Source organism: Papaver somniferum, unplaced genomic scaffold (genome assembly GCF_003573695.1).
Source record: "Papaver somniferum cultivar HN1 unplaced genomic scaffold, ASM357369v1 unplaced-scaffold_18, whole genome shotgun sequence".
NCBI classification, from domain to species: domain Eukaryota; kingdom Viridiplantae; phylum Streptophyta; class Magnoliopsida; order Ranunculales; family Papaveraceae; genus Papaver; species Papaver somniferum.
Genome location: NW_020627707.1, coordinates 5144147 through 5161673, shown reverse-complemented (window position 1 = coordinate 5161673; position 17527 = coordinate 5144147). Strand labels below are relative to the sequence as shown.

General features: G+C 36.0%; 2 protein-coding genes across 2 annotated transcripts; one reads left to right on the top strand and one right to left on the bottom strand.

The window, feature by feature from the left end:
* Window positions 1-5585: 5585 nt before the first annotated feature.
* On the top strand, window positions 5586-7007 carry LOC113337965 (putative pentatricopeptide repeat-containing protein At3g23330). The gene has a single exon (XM_026583497.1). It carries the CDS (start codon window positions 5586-5588, stop codon window positions 7005-7007), a length of 1422 nt encoding a protein of 473 aa, XP_026439282.1.
* Window positions 7008-7531: 524 nt separating this feature from the next.
* LOC113337964 (F-box protein At3g07870-like) lies at window positions 7532-8708 on the bottom strand. The gene is made up of 2 exons (XM_026583496.1): window positions 7814-8708; window positions 7532-7692 (listed from the first exon to the last, which is right to left on the bottom strand). The coding sequence occupies exons 1-2, from the start codon at window positions 8706-8708 to the stop codon at window positions 7532-7534; spliced, it is 1056 nt and encodes a 351-aa protein (XP_026439281.1).
* Between the last annotated feature and the right edge of the window lie 8819 nt (window positions 8709-17527).

Here is a 17527-nt window from a genome sequence, read left to right as displayed (position 1 = left end):
ATTATTCTCAGAATAAACTCGTTCCTCTAAATCATTATCGACTTTGTAAACAGGAAATACTACATCGTCTAAAACGAGGGTATCTCTAGTCAAATCCTCGTCCTTTTGAATAGGTGAATAATTATTAAAATTATTTGGATTTGAACTAGAAATATTATTATCATTGTAAAGCTCAATTGGAGTAACCATTTCCTGATCACTATTCCTACATAAGTATGATTCTCCATCAACACTATCCTCATCATAATAACATGAAAAAGATCGAACCTCATCAAAACAAGTAGTGCTACCAATTCTAACCTTGTCATCTTGATTATGAAAATAACTATCCTCATTTTTAAGGGTATTATTGGAAACATTATATTGGAAAGTAAGATTATTTCGAGAAAGTCTTTCGTTCGTCTCAGCCATCAGCTTGAGGGATTCCTCTATAGAAAGTTCACTCATTATTGTAGTTCTTTCGTCTAGAATTACACTATTCATCTCAGCTAACTTACGCGTCGACTCAGCTAACTCCCTGAGGGACTCTTCTAAAGGAGGAATAGGAACAGAGGGATCATAAAAAGGACTACTTTTCAATAGTTTGATTGTATCCTCTAGAGACGAAGAACTAGCACTATAATCTTCTTGCTCGTAAGACTGATGCATGTGTGGATAGTAGTTGGGCTTACCAGGGTATGACCCATATCCTTCCAAATGATGGCGTTCCCAACCACTATTCCCAACATGGTCATAGAAAGGATGATGTCCATATTCAAATTCAGGTCGATAATCATTGTATTGGCTTCTATCATACCAGTTCGACATTCTTAATTGCAAGGGAATTCTACACAATCACAAACAAGGCTGACTCGACCAAATCAAACCTATAAAATCTAGCAAACAACAAGCATGATGGCTCCACTTTGATTGTTTCTAAACCAGCTTCTAATCCTTCGAAAGGGAATTCGTTACAATTTAAGCAAACCCTCTGGAATCAATCCGAGTCAAAGTAAGTTGAATTGAGGCGAGGGAAGCTCAGTGGAGCTTTGATACCCAAGGCCTCACCGCTATCACAAGGCGGCGCAGTCACGCATTCAACTCACAGAAACCATCATGAACTTCGAAGTATGCTAAAAAGAGTAACCAATATTTTTCGAAAGATTTTCCTACCAAGCTCGTTACCCTGTCGGTCTCGTTCTAATCAATCTTTAAGCTTGGGTTCGCGTTAGGTTTCGTTTTCCTAAGGCGGGCAAGAAGGGAGCGGCGATGAAATCCGAACCCTTATCTTGTATTGGCCAGGCCTTGCCCTTTACTAGGAATTTAAAAACAGTCCAAATTCGTCCTCAATCAATGAATCACCTTAAGGAATACAGTAACTCCCGTACCAGACGGGGGATGAACCGTTGAAGTCGACTCGGGCCACGACTCCTATGTCATGTACGAACCCGAGGGGCCGAGACGATATTGTAATCGTCGTCCTTCCGTGCAAACAGTTTATATTTAATTATTTTTATTTTTTTTATATAACCCTTCCGTAGGGTTTAAAATTAAAATAAATTGTCCAAAGTCCAGTCCAATGAAAAGAAATACAAAAAATAATAATAATAATTACAAACAAAAATGGAAAGTCTCTTAAAAAAATAATTCTCTCTTTTTTTTCTCTCTCTCTTTTTTCTTTATTTTTTTGCTTTGTCTTTTTTCCTTCTCTTTTAGCTTTAAGCTTTGATTCCAAGGTCTTTAGTATCCAACTTCAAACCTGTAATACAAAGACACAACCAAAGAGACGTAAAAAAGAACAAATGGAATAATAAAAATAATAAAAACCTAAAAATTCTACCTAAGCACAAATCCGCGTCGGCGGCGCCAAAATGATTATGGATTTTTATTGGGTTGTAGTAATGAAGGTTCAAACTCTCGGATTTGTGAAGGATAATTTTTTTAGACTTAATAAAAAAGATAAATATATACAATAAAATATTAACAATGGTGAGAGGTACTGGGACTAATGATTCGGCTAATCTTCATAAAATAGGGTTCAATGAATTATTCTCGACAATAATCGCTCAAAACATAAGTTATATGGACTCTTATTTTGCCAAAGTAGATTCTCAAAAAATTGATTGTAAATGTTTAGCATGGAACATCAAATCACCTAAGCTAAGCATGACCCATCTAATCAAATAACAACCAATTTTATCAAATCATATTTCAATTAATTTTTAATGCAAAAGTCTTAAAAAGAATTAATAAAATTACCCATGTATGAAGCTCGGCCTCCTCCGTCGTCCCAGTGTTAGGTTTTAGCTCATCATCGCAAACATACTCTCAAAATATTTAATTATGGCTCAAAAATGGTTTACAATGGTGAAAAATGGAGAAAATCGGGAAACTGCAACGTTTATAAGCGTTACAGACTCCACTATTACAGAACGATAAAAAGTAAGTGTTGCGAATAACTGCTGCAAATGAAGGCAAACTACGACAGTTATTAAACGACTGTCTTGGCAAGTCGGTTCTTCATGTTATTCATCTTCATCACGAACAGCAGCAGCAGCAGAGAGAATTCGTGATTCTTCCTCTGCAGCTTCCTCTCTTCTCCTCCCAACTCTCCACCCCTGGCTCACTTCAATTGTACGTGTATTTATAGTGAATTGAGGCCAAAAATCCGACCATTGCTTGCTATATACTCTCTTTAATTCGATTATTCCTCGCTGCCAAAAATAGAGAATAATTGCCATTTAAAGAATTTTCTCACGTCAACTTGCTTCCTGCACGCTCCCATTCGACTTATTCATGCCTTAACACTCTTCCAACGCCAGCAGAACTCCCCCATGTACACAAGAACTTCAATTTTGCTCGTGTTACAGTACACGTGCTCTGTTTTGGGTGTGTGAATCATACCGAAAATTCCAGCCAAATTTGATCGATCATGTCACCCATATTATGTTCCTTAACCTATGTCACATCTCTATACCAAATTTCATCCATTGAATCGACCCGTAACCCCTTCATTTTGACGATCGAAATTCTGCCAGAAATGTTTAGAAATTTCCCGCCAAAATCGTTTTTTTTTTAATTTTTGAATTTGAGAAGAAGGTGCTCCTTATCCAGAGTGCTGGGGTGCGAATAGTAATTTGGGTGGAAATAGTAATTTTTCTGGGTTCCTCCGGGACATTTCTGGGATGTTTCCGGTACATTTCTAGGGTGCCTTTAGTACTTCTCGCCGGGGTGTAAAACATCACTTATTGAGCAACTCTTTCTACACAAGGGTTTTTCTCCAAAAATTACCTACAAACACACAAAACACCATAATAAGGACGAAAACGTGTACTAACATTATGAAACATTGAGGACAAATTAGACACAAAAATGTGTCTATCAGTCTACCAACTGCTGCTATTTTTCCTTCCTGCAAGAAATGAGAAAAATGGCACTAAGCAAATTGCTTTTTTTCAAAATGCAGTTCCATTCAACGGGCAAAGATTTGGTAGAAAGCTGACTTTGATCAAGAACGATTTTTTAGGGACCATGATTTTTTTGAGGGGACCATGGTTTTATTAGGCCACCTTCCTTATAGTTATAAGGGGTGTCCTAAAGCATTGAAATGACTAACCTACCCTTAACCTAATTTAATATAAGACCAACTTAATAACCATATATATATATATATATAACCACCACCTCCTCCCACCACCACCTCCCACCATCGACGATTACCACCACCACCTCCTCTGATTATCACCACCACCAACCACCGATTACCACCACCACCGCCGCCGATTACCACCACCACCACCACTATATATATATATATATATATATATATATATATATATATATAGCTTAATTTAAAACATTAACAAAGATATTCTCCCAAACCCATTACTTGTCATTCATTTTTGGTTGAATAAATGAGAAGTAATCATTAAAATGAGTTGAAAATGGAAGTTGAAGAGAGGTTTAATGGAGGATTTTTTTTTTCAGAGAAAAGTTCGGTTATCACGAATTAAATTTTTCTTAACCGAACTCAGAGTTCGGTTGATTCGCAAAAAAATACGTTTAACCGAACTCCTTGTGTTAGAACAACACAAGTCCATAAGTTCGGTTCCTTCACAAAATAAGGATATCACCGAACTTTAGTTTACGAAAATAATGAGAAGTCCACAAGTTCGGTTCATTCGCAAAAATGTTAAGTTTTCTTTGTAACCGAACTCTACCTTTGAAACTTCGTAACCGAACTCTACCTAAATCGCCAAGAAATAAATTTCGTAGTAATCAAACGTTTGCCTAATTGCATATATGCATATATAAGCTCAGTTTGGTTGATTCGCAAAATATGTTGAAGTTTGCGAACCAACTGAACTTCTAACACTAGCTTACTTTTAACCTGCAGTTTGGTTGGTTGCGTTGAAGTTTGCGAACTAACCGAACACACAAAATGTACCCAAATAAATTGTTAAGTTCAAAGTTCGGTTACCTACCATTTTATCATAGGTAACCGAACATTACACTGTACGACCAAAACCTCCATTAAAGAGCGAGTTCGGTAACCTGCGTGTTTGGAAAACGTAACCGAACTACACTTTCAGGTGTGTTCGGTTACATGTTCTTGACATATGGTAACCGAACTGGCCCAATTCTACATAAATTTTTTTTTTTTTTTTTTGAAAGTTTGGAGCAATTCAACCAACATTATCTAAGTTTGAAGCATACCTGGGTACCCAAATACCCTTCTTCCGGTTGTGGTTGGTAAAATCCATTGTTTTTCATGTTTTCCTTCTTCATCTTCTCTAACTTTACTCTCTCAATAATTCTACTTCTTTAAAAAAAAACCATCTGATTTTTTAATCTCACTAATTATCTTTAACTTAATCATCTCACTAATCATTACACTAACTATTATTAACACTAACTAATCATCATCCAAAATTAATCAGGAGGATAATTTAGGTATTAATATAAATATCTAGATAAGGGGTGACCTAGATTTACTTCAAATGTCTTTACCCAAAATAAAACCATGGTCCCAAAAAAATCATGGTCCCAAAAAAATCGTTCTTGATCAAAGGGTCAAGATTTAAGTCAAGCCTCAAGTTTGAAGCCCAAAAACCAAACTATAAAATCAAAAGTCGAAAACTGAAAACGAAGTACAAAAATAAAGAAATGATTCAAGTTCTAACGTTGAAAAACCGGAACCTCTCCCACCAAAAAATTATTTATCAAGCAAATCTAAGAAACTTATACAATCCTCGTCTGTATTCCAATAATCTTAAAACTACTAGATTGAAATCTTTTGAAGATCCATCAAATTATGCTTCAATATTACAACAACTCAGAGATTTAAAGCCCTTGCAACAGATTCATTCTCGTATAATCGTGTCAGGATTGGCTAATAACATATTCCTTTCTAATAGATTGATGAATTCTTATGCTTCTTGTGGTGGTTTGAGAGTTGCAGAGTTGCAGACGTAACTGTCACAAGCATTTTACCTGTTTTTGCTAAACTGAGGTTGGTTCAATTCGGGAGATTGATACATTCTTTCTTGATTCGATTGGGTCTGGAGATCAATGTGTTTGTAGGAACGTCTCTAGTTGATATGTACATGAAATGTGGCTTGGTTTCTGTTGCTGGGCAAGTGTTTGACGCAATGCCGGAGAAAAATGTTTTTTCTTGGAATGCTGTGATTTCAGGATATTCAGATAATGGACTGGGTGAGGAAGGAATTGTTCAATTTAAGAGAATGCAGAGAAATGGGTTTGTGGCTGATTTGGTCACGATGATGAGCTTGACAGCTTCATGTATAGGGATAGAGTGGCCGCAATTAGGAGGTATGATTCGTAGTTTTATTATTAGAAGTGGGTTTGATAACTGTTTGCTTGTTAAGACTGCTTTATTAGAGATGTATGTAAAACTCAAGTGCATTGAAGATGCTTACAGAGTTTTCAGTGAAGAGATGCCGGTTAAAGATGTGGTCACATGGACATTAATGCTATCGGGTTTTTCGGATGCTGGGTTTGGGAATAAAGCTATGGACATATTCGATCAGATGATAAAGATAGATGAGATTTCACTTGATTCAGTCGCATTATTGGGTATGATATCAGGTTGCAGCAAGTCAGGAGCAATGCACCAGGGTAGACGTGTTCACGCGTTTACAATAAAAGTAGGTTTTGAAGATGATATTTTCGTGGGTTCTGCTATAATAGATATGTATTCAAACTGTGGGAATCTTGACAGTGCAAAACTTTACTTCGAAGGACTGAAGGAAAGGGATGTCGTATGTTGGAATTGTATGATTGCAGGGTTAGGGATGAATGGTTACAGTGCTGATGCAGTTTGTCTCTTTTTCCAAATGAAGAGGTCAGGTATAGAACCAAATGAGTCAACTTACGTATCTGTATTATGTGCATGTACTCATGCTGGGATGGTTAATCCAGGTCTCGTAATTTTCAATCAATTGATCAAAGAATGGAATATGGAGCCTAATCTGCAACATTATTCATGCATAGTTGATCTTCTTGGACGTGCCGGGCGATTGGACGAAGCTTACTCAATAGTAAATAACATGCCCTTAAAACCAGACGCAGGGGTATACGGAGCTTTACTTGGTGCTTGCAGTATTCATAGGAATGTAGAGTTAGGATTGAAAATTTCGCGGAAACTTTTTGAGTTAAATCCTAACGATGTTGGGTACTATGTCTTGCTTTCAAATATGTATGCGGTTTCAGGGGACTGGGAAGGTGTTCAGAAGACTAGAGTCTCGTTAAGATCAAAGGGATTGAAGAAAGATCCAGGAATAAGTTCCATTGAGATAGATCGAACAATCTTTACTTTCATGGCAGGGGATAAAAATCATCTTCAATATCCTGAAATTTGTAACTTCTTGATGAATTTGATAGCGAAGATTGAATGCGAAGGTTATGTTCCTGACCTTATTTCTGTATTCCAAGACTTAACAGATGAGGTAAAGAAAGACATTCTGTATCACCACAGCGAGAAACTGGCAATTGATTTGGATTATTGAGAACCAAGCCAGGAACAACTATTCGGATAATGAAGAACCTTCGAATCTGTAATGATTGCCACAATGCAAGTAAGTTCATTTCAACTTCGTTTGAAAGAAAACTTGTGATAAAAGATGGCAATCGATTCCACATCTTTCAGAATGGAGTTTGTTCTTGCAAAGAGTATTGGTGAATAGAGGAATGCTTTTCTCTGACAATCCAATGCTCCAACACACTCCAGGGCCACAATCCAGTCAGATTTTTTATGATGAGATTATAGGAAATTTATAAATTCTGCTCGGAGATTATCTGGTCGCTTTTGTGGGACACCCAAAATTGCAGAAAATTGGTCTTTTATTGAGCACAAGACATGGCCGCAGTGACCGCTTACAAAGCTGAACTAGACAGTCGTTCAAGAAATTGACATAGCAAATATTGAAATCCAGTGTCTCAAATTATAAAAAAATAAAATAATATCTACTACCAGTAAGTCAAAAGAAAAGACAAAATGAAGTTCATACGACTAAAATCAAATGAAATATTTTCATGCATTCGTCTGCTGTTTTATGAAAATTGTCCTCGGTGATGGATTAGCCTTGTATCTTTTTCTGGACCTGCACCTTTCTCCAAGAGCTTTCAGCGAAACAAAGCTGTTCACGTGAGGAGTTGCACCATAACAATTTTCATCCAAAAGCTTTGTGAAAGCTACAGTTTTTGGATCATAAGAGTAGATATTGGCAGCATATGTCTAAGAATTTATCTGGTTTAAGATGAATAAAGCACAAGCATCCTCCCAGTTCCTGAAGTTGAAAAAAATTTGTCACACCGGCAGCATAAACAAAATCTGGTGATGGGAGCAAATATAACTTCTCTTCCACCAAATCGAAGGACGCAATCTTTTGTTCCATGTCTAGCCAGTGAAGTGCTCCGTTTGCAAGCACACCAAACGGGCAACGATCACCCTTCCAACAGAGTTTACTATGTTGAAGTGAGTAAGCGGTTTCTCCCACGTCTCTCCAACCACTGTTACCACATCCAAGCGTATATACCTGGACTCGTCCCAAGGGTTGGTTCTGGATATAGTAGATTTTTACTATTTTGTACCTGTTAATAGAAGAATGGTAACCAAAACCACACACCATACTATCAATCTTGTTCTCACTAGTAATTTCCAGTTTCGGAAGAGTCACGTACTCTCCGGTGATAGGATTACTAATATAGCTAGGTTCAGGGACATAATGACCACGGACGAAATCTGAAAAACAAATCAACCCGTTACATGAACTAACCATTGAGTGAAGCTTAATGGGAGGCTGGTTGATCCATTTAAGTTTCTTCTTAGGCGTGTCATCAAACTCCCCACAGTACAGTTCAGAGAAGTGATGCGGCGAAAACGAAAATCCAAAAAGGAAACCAACACCAACCTTAGCACCAATAACAGAAGAACGACATGGGTAACTGCTGCCATGCAAATGCGGAAATTGTTGCAAGTGCACATGAGCAAAAGAAGGATGAAGAAGTATTTTTCTCCATGTTTTGCACACTAGTCTGCACTGCAAGATTGAATCAGTGGGTAAACGAGATAGTATTTCTATGGTAATTTCTGAGGGAAGACTGTTCACTAGCGATACATGTATCTCTTGGCGAAGTTTGCACTTTCTCTTTGATCTCAAAACATGTGGATCAATCGTCATCATTTCACGACTCTTCTTCTCCTCCATCTCTTACTCCTCCTGAAAGAGGAAGATTTGTAAAATAATGCATAAACCAGATGCTCATATAAATTAAATATGATAACTTGTACTGTAAGCTTAAAACTGGCATGATACTATGGGTTAATTATCGTCAAATTCCCTATTCCATTATCAATTCTATAGTTTTTTTTATACAATTATCATGCTTGTGCAATGAAGCAAGTGGTGGACATTTATGTGTTTCTCAACAATCAATAAAGATGGACAACCTCTACTCTAGAGAGTATACTCAAAGAGCTAAGCTACGAACAAAAAAGGTTAGACCTCGCTCCCGGAGGTTGGTTAAAATTCAAGGGTTAAACGACAAAATGCCCCAAAATCGACCCCCTAGGTTTGAAAATGCCCCGAACGTTGGGTAAGAAATCAAAATGCCCCAAAATCGTATCAAAATGTCCCATTCTGTTATGTTTTCCGTTTCAGAGCGTTAAGTGGTCAAATGCGTAAGCATGTGGCCAGCACGTGGAAATCGATTGACCTTTATACCCTTCTGTCCACCAAGATGAAAATTTAGGGTCGTATTTTCGTCATTTACTGAGATTGCGACACGTGTCGATTACAAAAATGGGCGGCAGATTTTGGGTTTTACATTTACCGAATTTTTTTTTCAAATGACCACGATGTCCTATTAGCTAGGATCGCGACACGTGGAACATCCTAGCTAATCAACGGCTAGATTTTCCGACCGTTGTGACATTCCGACCGTTGTAATAACGGTCATTTTTTTTTGTCTCCCCTGACTTATAAATTGTGAAGATGATCCAACCAAAAATCAGTAAAAAAATTTTTTTTCTTCATAATGGCTGCTACATCAAGCCAGGAATGTGAGATGTGCAACGAAAGAAATCATCAATCAATTGATTGTCATTGGATCTACACAAGGTGTAAATTAGTTCCTTGTAATGGTATTTATACATCATAAACCAATTTTCTTCAGTTTCACTCATACAAATCATCATACATAAAGGAAATACCCCATTCTGAGCATCTATACCTGTTGCTGAAAGCATCACACCACCAAACTTACCAGTTAGGTGAGCTCCATCTAACCTAATAACCATTCTACAACCATTCATAAAACCTTTTATCTGTGCATTATACGCCAAAATGAGACTCTCAAATCTGTTATCTTTATCATCTTTGGACCAGCTGAAATGACCTATGCTCCTTGGGTTCAATGAGGTAGCAGCTATGACCAGTTGTGGTGTTTTTTTGTAACAAGTCTCAAATGTTCCATCCCTTTATGACACATAGAAACCCAATCTTCATAATTCATCTGTTCTTGTGTTTCTTCTTCTTCACTATCATCTCCACTCTCATCCTCACGTTCATCTTCACCATCATCTTCCTCATCATAGTCCTTAAAGAGAAAGTCAGGCCTGTCATCAGGATGACACTCATCTTGATGTACATTAGGCAAATTCACCTGGTCATCTTCATACCCCTGTACATGGTTGGCTGCAACAGATTCCTGTGTAGGAATGATTGGAGTGAACCACAGTCTTACCAAATCATCTTTATTTGGTTTACCTTTGTTCCAAAATGAAATAAACATTTCCTCTGATTCACACTTATCACATGCATTCCCTTCTTCATCATTAAATAAAAACAGTTCAAGTGCAGAATTCATACCATGTGCATTCACCAGCTGTCTCTTTACCATAGCCATAAAAGCATGTCCACTGGTACCAGCTTTACAACCAAGAAAATACAAGTCTTTAAACCTGCCACCTATATCTGTTAACCAGAAATTCCTATCCTCACTCCCCATTCTGAAACAGTTAACAATAATGAAACAAATCAATTAAAATGGCATATACATTATCTAATACAAAGGGCAATGCTCTTGTATAAAATTTACAAGTCCATTACAAATGGCAATGCAGATGACAGTGTAACACATCAAATACAAGACTGGTATTTTTTTTTTGGTTAAGCCCAATTTTTTTTGGTTGAGCCCATTGTAAATGAGAACTGCAATGCATACAGAATGCTGATAAGCCCATTGTATTTGAGCTTCAAATATGAATAAGTAATACATAGGTAATGCTGATAAAACAAGATATTTCACCTAACTTCAGCTTCAAATATGGATAAGCAGCAGGAAAAAGGATATATAACTTCAAATATGGATAAGCATTTAATCAACATATAAACCATGCACTTCAAATATGGATTAGCATAACAATCAAGTTCATTTTTTAGTATAACAAATTGGCATGTCAATAAAATGAAACAAACAGCATGTCACAACACTTCAGCTCCACCATGACTACAACAACATCACCCAACTATGCTAATGTCCATTTCCATTCTAGTTAACACAGTTCACAATCACAGTGATATTGAAAAGAGTAATAATAGCTCAAGAAGCTCATGCTTATACAGTAAACCAATTGCTCCACCCTGACTACAACACAGTTCAACATCACCACACAATCAATCAATTTTACAGTTATAATAGCTCAAATAGCTCATGCTTTTACACCATCACAGTAATAATTTCCATTTTAGCTCAAATAGCTCATGCTTATACAGTAATAATAGCTCTGCAATTTTAATTTTGTTCCCTAATAAAATTACAAATGGGGCTTTTACAGTAATCCCCAAATTTAATTATCCCCTAAAAATTGAAAACCCCCAAATTATAATCCCCAAATTCGTCAAACCCTAATTTTCCTCTACTACAGAAACCCTAAATCATAAAACCCCTAAAAAAAATCATAAATCGAGAAACCCATCCTACATAACCCAAACCCTAAATCGTAAAACCAAAAAAAATTGAAGGAAGTTACCCAATTCGTCTTCCTGTCTCTCAATCTCTCACCGTCTTCATGTCTCTCACCGTCTTCCTGTGTATATCGTCTTCCTGAAGCTCATTGCCATCCTGTCTATCAATCTCTCTCTGAAACGTTGAAGAACAATGGTGAAAACCCTTGCTCGTAATCAAAATACAAAACAAAAGTTAGGTTAACTTTTACCTGTTCTTCACCTGTCCACGAACACCTTGCCTTGCATCCAATCCGTCTAATGGAGCAAGATCTTCTCTTCTTCTTCCACCCTCTCAATATCTCATGGGTTCTCTCCTCACTCGCCTGTCTCTCTCAGCCCCTCTCTCTATCTCTGGTCTGTGTGGTTTAGGTTCGACAGGAGGAAGATAAGATCTGGTGCACACGTACGAACCATACGGGTGGAACAGGTGTCGATTAAGGTGCACGTGTCATCGATTTTGGGGCACACGTGTCAAAGAGACTTACACGCTTCGTTGGGATAAAGGGCAAAAAAGACATTTCACCTAACAGTTGACTTGTCAAAGGAAATCAAAATGCCCCATTTTGACCAAAATAGAGAAAACTAACGGAATGGGGTATTTTGATTTCTTGCCTAACGTCCGGGGCATTTTCAAACCTAGGGGGTCGATTTTGGGGCATTTTGTCCTTTAACCCAAAATTCAACGAGCAAAACGAAAAAAAAAAATGTGCGCACGTAACCATATGACAAATTACACACAAGTACACAAGAGTCTCATATCTGCTCACGAGTAAAGGAATTCGTTTCATATCTAACCATAAAGAGATGCTACTACGTAAAACAACTGCAACATAACCAAAGAAACATCTGAACATTGAATAACCAAATAATTTTCTTGAGGAAGATACCTTTATGCGCTTTGGCCGTGAAGTCTTGCTCTTCTCAATCTTTGTCAGGACTATGCTGTAAAATAGAAAAAGATGTATAAGTCTTATAAAGAAGAACAACGCCGAAATCATTTAGATGAAGTTTCGATTCACTAAAGCAAAATTTTCATATTTCTTACCAACCCCAGAAATCAAAATGTTACAAGAAACATTAGAAAAAGATCAAATACCAAAAGTCCCTAACCAGACTTAATTAGCATTACAAAAAACACAAAAAAACCATAGCAGATTGAGATAAGAGCACTGTAACCAAAAACCAAACAGTTTCCTATAATTCTTTTTTTGTGCGTTCTATACTCGGAAAGCGTAGTGGTTTTTCATTTTTATAGAGGGGCAAGATCAAATCCTATATTTTCGGCGGCAGTTATCAATTTGGTTGGGGTATTCATTTTGGCGGGTCATTTGCCTCCCATATACTCTTAATTTTTATTTTTTAGATTTTAAATTGAAAACTTGTTAAAAGAATGTGACTGACTATTTGCAAAATGGGAATTTTTTTTTTTAAGGAAATATGGGTTTTACCAATCCGAAATTTATTAAATTACCTCGTTAAAATTGAGGTTTGAAGGATACATAATGGTGGAGAATAACCATTCCACCAATCGGAATCAGTAATATCAATATCAATTACATCATTAGAAAACAGAAAGAATAACCTAGTACTAAATTTACCGATTTCGAAACTTAAAGAAACGAAAAACCGAAATTGTACTAATTTACATTCCGTTGATGAAATTGACATCCTTCTAATGATCATTAATTCAAACCATTCTGATTCCTGATCTTTTGATTCTTGATCATTAACATCGTATATGTTAAATGCTTCCATGGAATATGTCCAAAATAATACCATCACTGCCAATCCTGGCCTTGTTTGTTGAAGAAGATCATCGTCCATGATGTAATTGATAACAATGAAGCAACAACACCACAACAAAACACCAACTTGGCTAATAGATAACAAATCTAGATGATATGGAGAGGTCATTAGATCGATCAAAGCAAAATATTAAAAGAAAAACCTAAATAGAAAAATTGTTGGATCAACAATTTGTTTTATTGAATAATATTATAAAAACTAACAATACTAACCTTGATTTGCCCGACAGATTTGAAAAATCAAATCTAATCCGGACAGATCAACGATTTTAAACGAAGAAATAAGTAGTTTTACTGTTTTTCTATGTGTTTTGGAGAGAATCGAGGTAAAGAGAGAGGTTTTTTAATGAAATTCCGTGAAACATTTCATTAATGATATAAAAACGAAATTGGAAAACGCTAGTCATATTAGGCACCCGTTAATAGCCAGGAGCAGGAGCGAAAATCATAAATTTTTTAAAAATGAAAGTCGAGGAACTAGTCGGGAATGTGAATTACATTTTATAAAAGTATTTATATTAATAATTTTTAATTTTGTAACGAAAAAATAAGACAAAGGTTAATTATTTAGAAAATCTTAACTAAGTGCAGCATTCATTCACTTTTGTTTTTTTGGTCATGTGTTTGTTTTGAGCACTCTGAACTTTTTTTTTTTTTGAAGCAATGATCACTCTGAACTTGACTTTGTGGTTGATAATTAGGAAAAAAAGCATCAAAGACTGCAAGAAATTAGATGTTGGAAATCGGTAGGAATTAAGTTTTATATTGGAATTGGTGGTGGGAATTAAGTTTCATGTTGAAATGAATGGCAATTTGAACTCACACGCTTCCTGGAAATTGAAGGGAATTAAGTTTCATATTTGAATAGGTGGGGATTTGAACTCACACCATTCTTACTTGTTGGGAACGACTATCTCGCATGCTAGGAACGCTTATCTCGCACGATTCTCGCTTGGAACGCAAATTCGCGAATTTTATGGAGATTCAAGAGGCCCTATTGACGTTCCCGGCTACTAATGCGCCTAATTGCACCATGAAACCTCTTGTGCCGACTGTGATAGCATATGTTTTGCACACCACACCCATACAAATATAAAGACTAGCAAAACATAATCAAAGCAAGATGTAACGTAAACATAATATATGTTGGGATTATATGTTTTAAAAACATTATTAATTTCCAATAAATTAGTGTCCCATTTAAATGATTTTATTGTGACATTTATTCTTCATTTAAAGAATAAATTAATTTCGTTTTTAATGTCAAAAAACCGTTTTTTGTTGAATTGGTTAATGATGCTAATTACCAACTTATTAATGCATTTCATTTAATCTTATTTAATTCTTTGACTATTATAAATCAGATTTTGATGAAAAGAATTGAGAGAGTAGTTGAAGCATTTTTAGTGAGAGAGTTTTTCTTTTATGTTTTGGTGTTAAAAAGAACTTGGAGAGTTGTTGAAATCCTTTTTGTTGTGAGAGAGTTTTTTTTTTATGACTTGGGTTTACAAAAGAAAAGATTTTTAGAGAAAGAAAAATAAGTGTGTGAACATCTCTTATTTTTCTAAATGAGTTTCTGAGCAAGAATGAAGTGTAGAAGTTTCACATCCTCTCACCGTGAAAGAGTGATTGTGTAAGAGATTAATCTCGGTTGTTTTATCCTGGGGACGACGCGCCATTGAAGAATTGCTTGCACAATCTTGGGCAGAGCCGCGAAACGTCTTAAAGATAGCGACCTAGTCCACGACTCAGCCATAACGTTGTTTGTTTCGTGTTTGATTTTATTTGATGTGCATGCATAATTCGGCAATTGTTCCAACAATATATCAAGAACATGAAATTAAATAAAAACACAACTATATAACGTGGTTCGGTCATGAAGATCCACATCCACAGCGGGAAAGTATCATCTTTATTAATATTTCTCAAGACCTTACCTATTTCTCAAGATTACAAGTATTTCTCGTTACTTCACTCTTTCTCTTTCTCGGACTCTAGACTGCATTCCTAACTCTCTTGAACATGTCCATCTCCTCTTACATGAACTGGTGTTTATGGACCAAATAGACTTCCTAAGATATGATCAGGTGTTTGCTGACTTGTAGGATCAGAATCTCGCAACAACGAAACGCTTGCGAAATTACTAGCAATACATCACGAAGACATCGCAGAATGATTTCAGAAATGACATAACATATGACATCAGCTTAAACATGAGAAAAGTATCATGATCGTGCGAAATTTAGGATGTTTGCGAAATTAACATTTGTAAGCTTGCGAAAATACCGCAAGCCAGATCCGAAAATAGGTGAAATATGAGCTGTCATCCACTATGTAAACACCTATATAAAGAGAAGAGCAGGAGAGAGAAAGGAGGACACACATTTTAGGATGAGAGAGGGAGACATAATTAGAGAGAGAGAAAACCGAATTTGTATTATTATTATCTCCTTCTTCTTCCTTCTTCAACCAAGAGCTCCAAATACTCATTAATGGAGTCTCAATTGTAATTCATATGTAATTACAAACAATCATAGTGAAGATCCCTAACCCCGTGGATGTAGATCACATTGATCGAACCACGTAAAATCTTGTGTCTTATTTTCTATTTTCATTATCTTTATCTTTATTTTCATATCAAATAAGTTTAGATCTAGAAATCATAGTCATGATAATACAAGGGGTGTGTCGTAGGATTTCCTGCAACTACATGACTCATGACAATATGGTACAAAGGCAACATGTAATCCCATTGCTCAACTATTTAAACTCTTGTACTTCTTGTTTTTCTTGTGCTTCCACAACACTCATGGAATGAATTTCGTTGTTTCAAAGAAAAGACAGTATGGTACAAAGGATCATCGCTTCAGACATGCTCTTTACTGCTCTTCTTCGGACAGATGGTTCAAGGCTGAGCGAACAACAAATAGGTCACGGGTTCGAATTCGCAGAGACACATATTTTTCATTTTCTTCTCATTTGCATGGGAGAATAAAAGAATAAGGAAAAAAGTTATGCGTTAATTTCGCAGAGAGGTTCTTGCAAAATTGGTCCAGAGAGCAGTATGTGCGTTCGTGGTCGCAAGTTCGAATTCGCCTGCGAACATAGTTTTCTTCTTTTTTTACAGAGAGCGAAGAAATGAATAATTTCGCAATATTGTTTCATTATTTCGCAAACAAGAGGCAGCATAATTGGTCATCTGCGAAGTTAATGAGTTCATGGTCGTGTGATCAAGTCCCAACACCTGCGTATTTTTTCGCACAGAAGAGAGTTGATGATAATTTCGCAGAGATATTTTGCAAAGAAGAAGCTTGCACATTTGGTCAGGAGGCATCACTACAAAAAACTTGAGCATTGGCAACCAAGCTAGTTTGGTTGCCGAATATGAGTTTTTAGTTGCCAAACACATTGGCAATTAATGGTAGTTGCGGAGCCTAAGTTGCCGTATGGGGTGTTTCCAAATGTAAAGGCAATTACTAAAAATACATAGTTGCCATAATTTCATTTGGCAACTTATGTTACAGGAGCCAAATACATTACTTAGTTAAATGCAATTAATTAAAACCACAAAATTTTGCAGTTGTTCTAGAGTTGCCAAACATATTAACAACATAATCATCGTAGTTGTCAGTAACTTTCCACATAATATGGCAACTAAATTAAAATCTTGTTGTGGATTTATTTAGCAATTAATTTGGTGGTAGCCAAATACTATGATTTCATAATTTCAATAGGTATAGACAATTAAGTTGAAGTTGATTGATAGTTATCGAATCGTTAAACAATTAAATTTACTAGTTGGCATATGGTTCCCAAATCATTCCGCAACTGTGATATTGTAATTGTCATTCCGCAACTGTGATATTGTAATTATTTTGGTTGTATGCATGGATGATATTGTAATTAATATTGTAATTAATATCACAATTAATTATTATATTTATATGGTAATTAATATCTTCATTTATCTTGTAATTAATATCGTAATTAAACTCAAATAATTATCATAATTAATATGGTAATGAAAATATTGTAATTAACCTCATAATTAGTTAATTACTATTTTTGATCATATCCTAATTAATAATTTTTTTGTATAATGTATGCATTGACAAAACAAATTAATAAAATATGCATTTCATTTCCAGAACCAAGAGTAAAAAGTCATAACACCTTGGATGCTTCAAAAAGCCATACTACACGTTATCATCC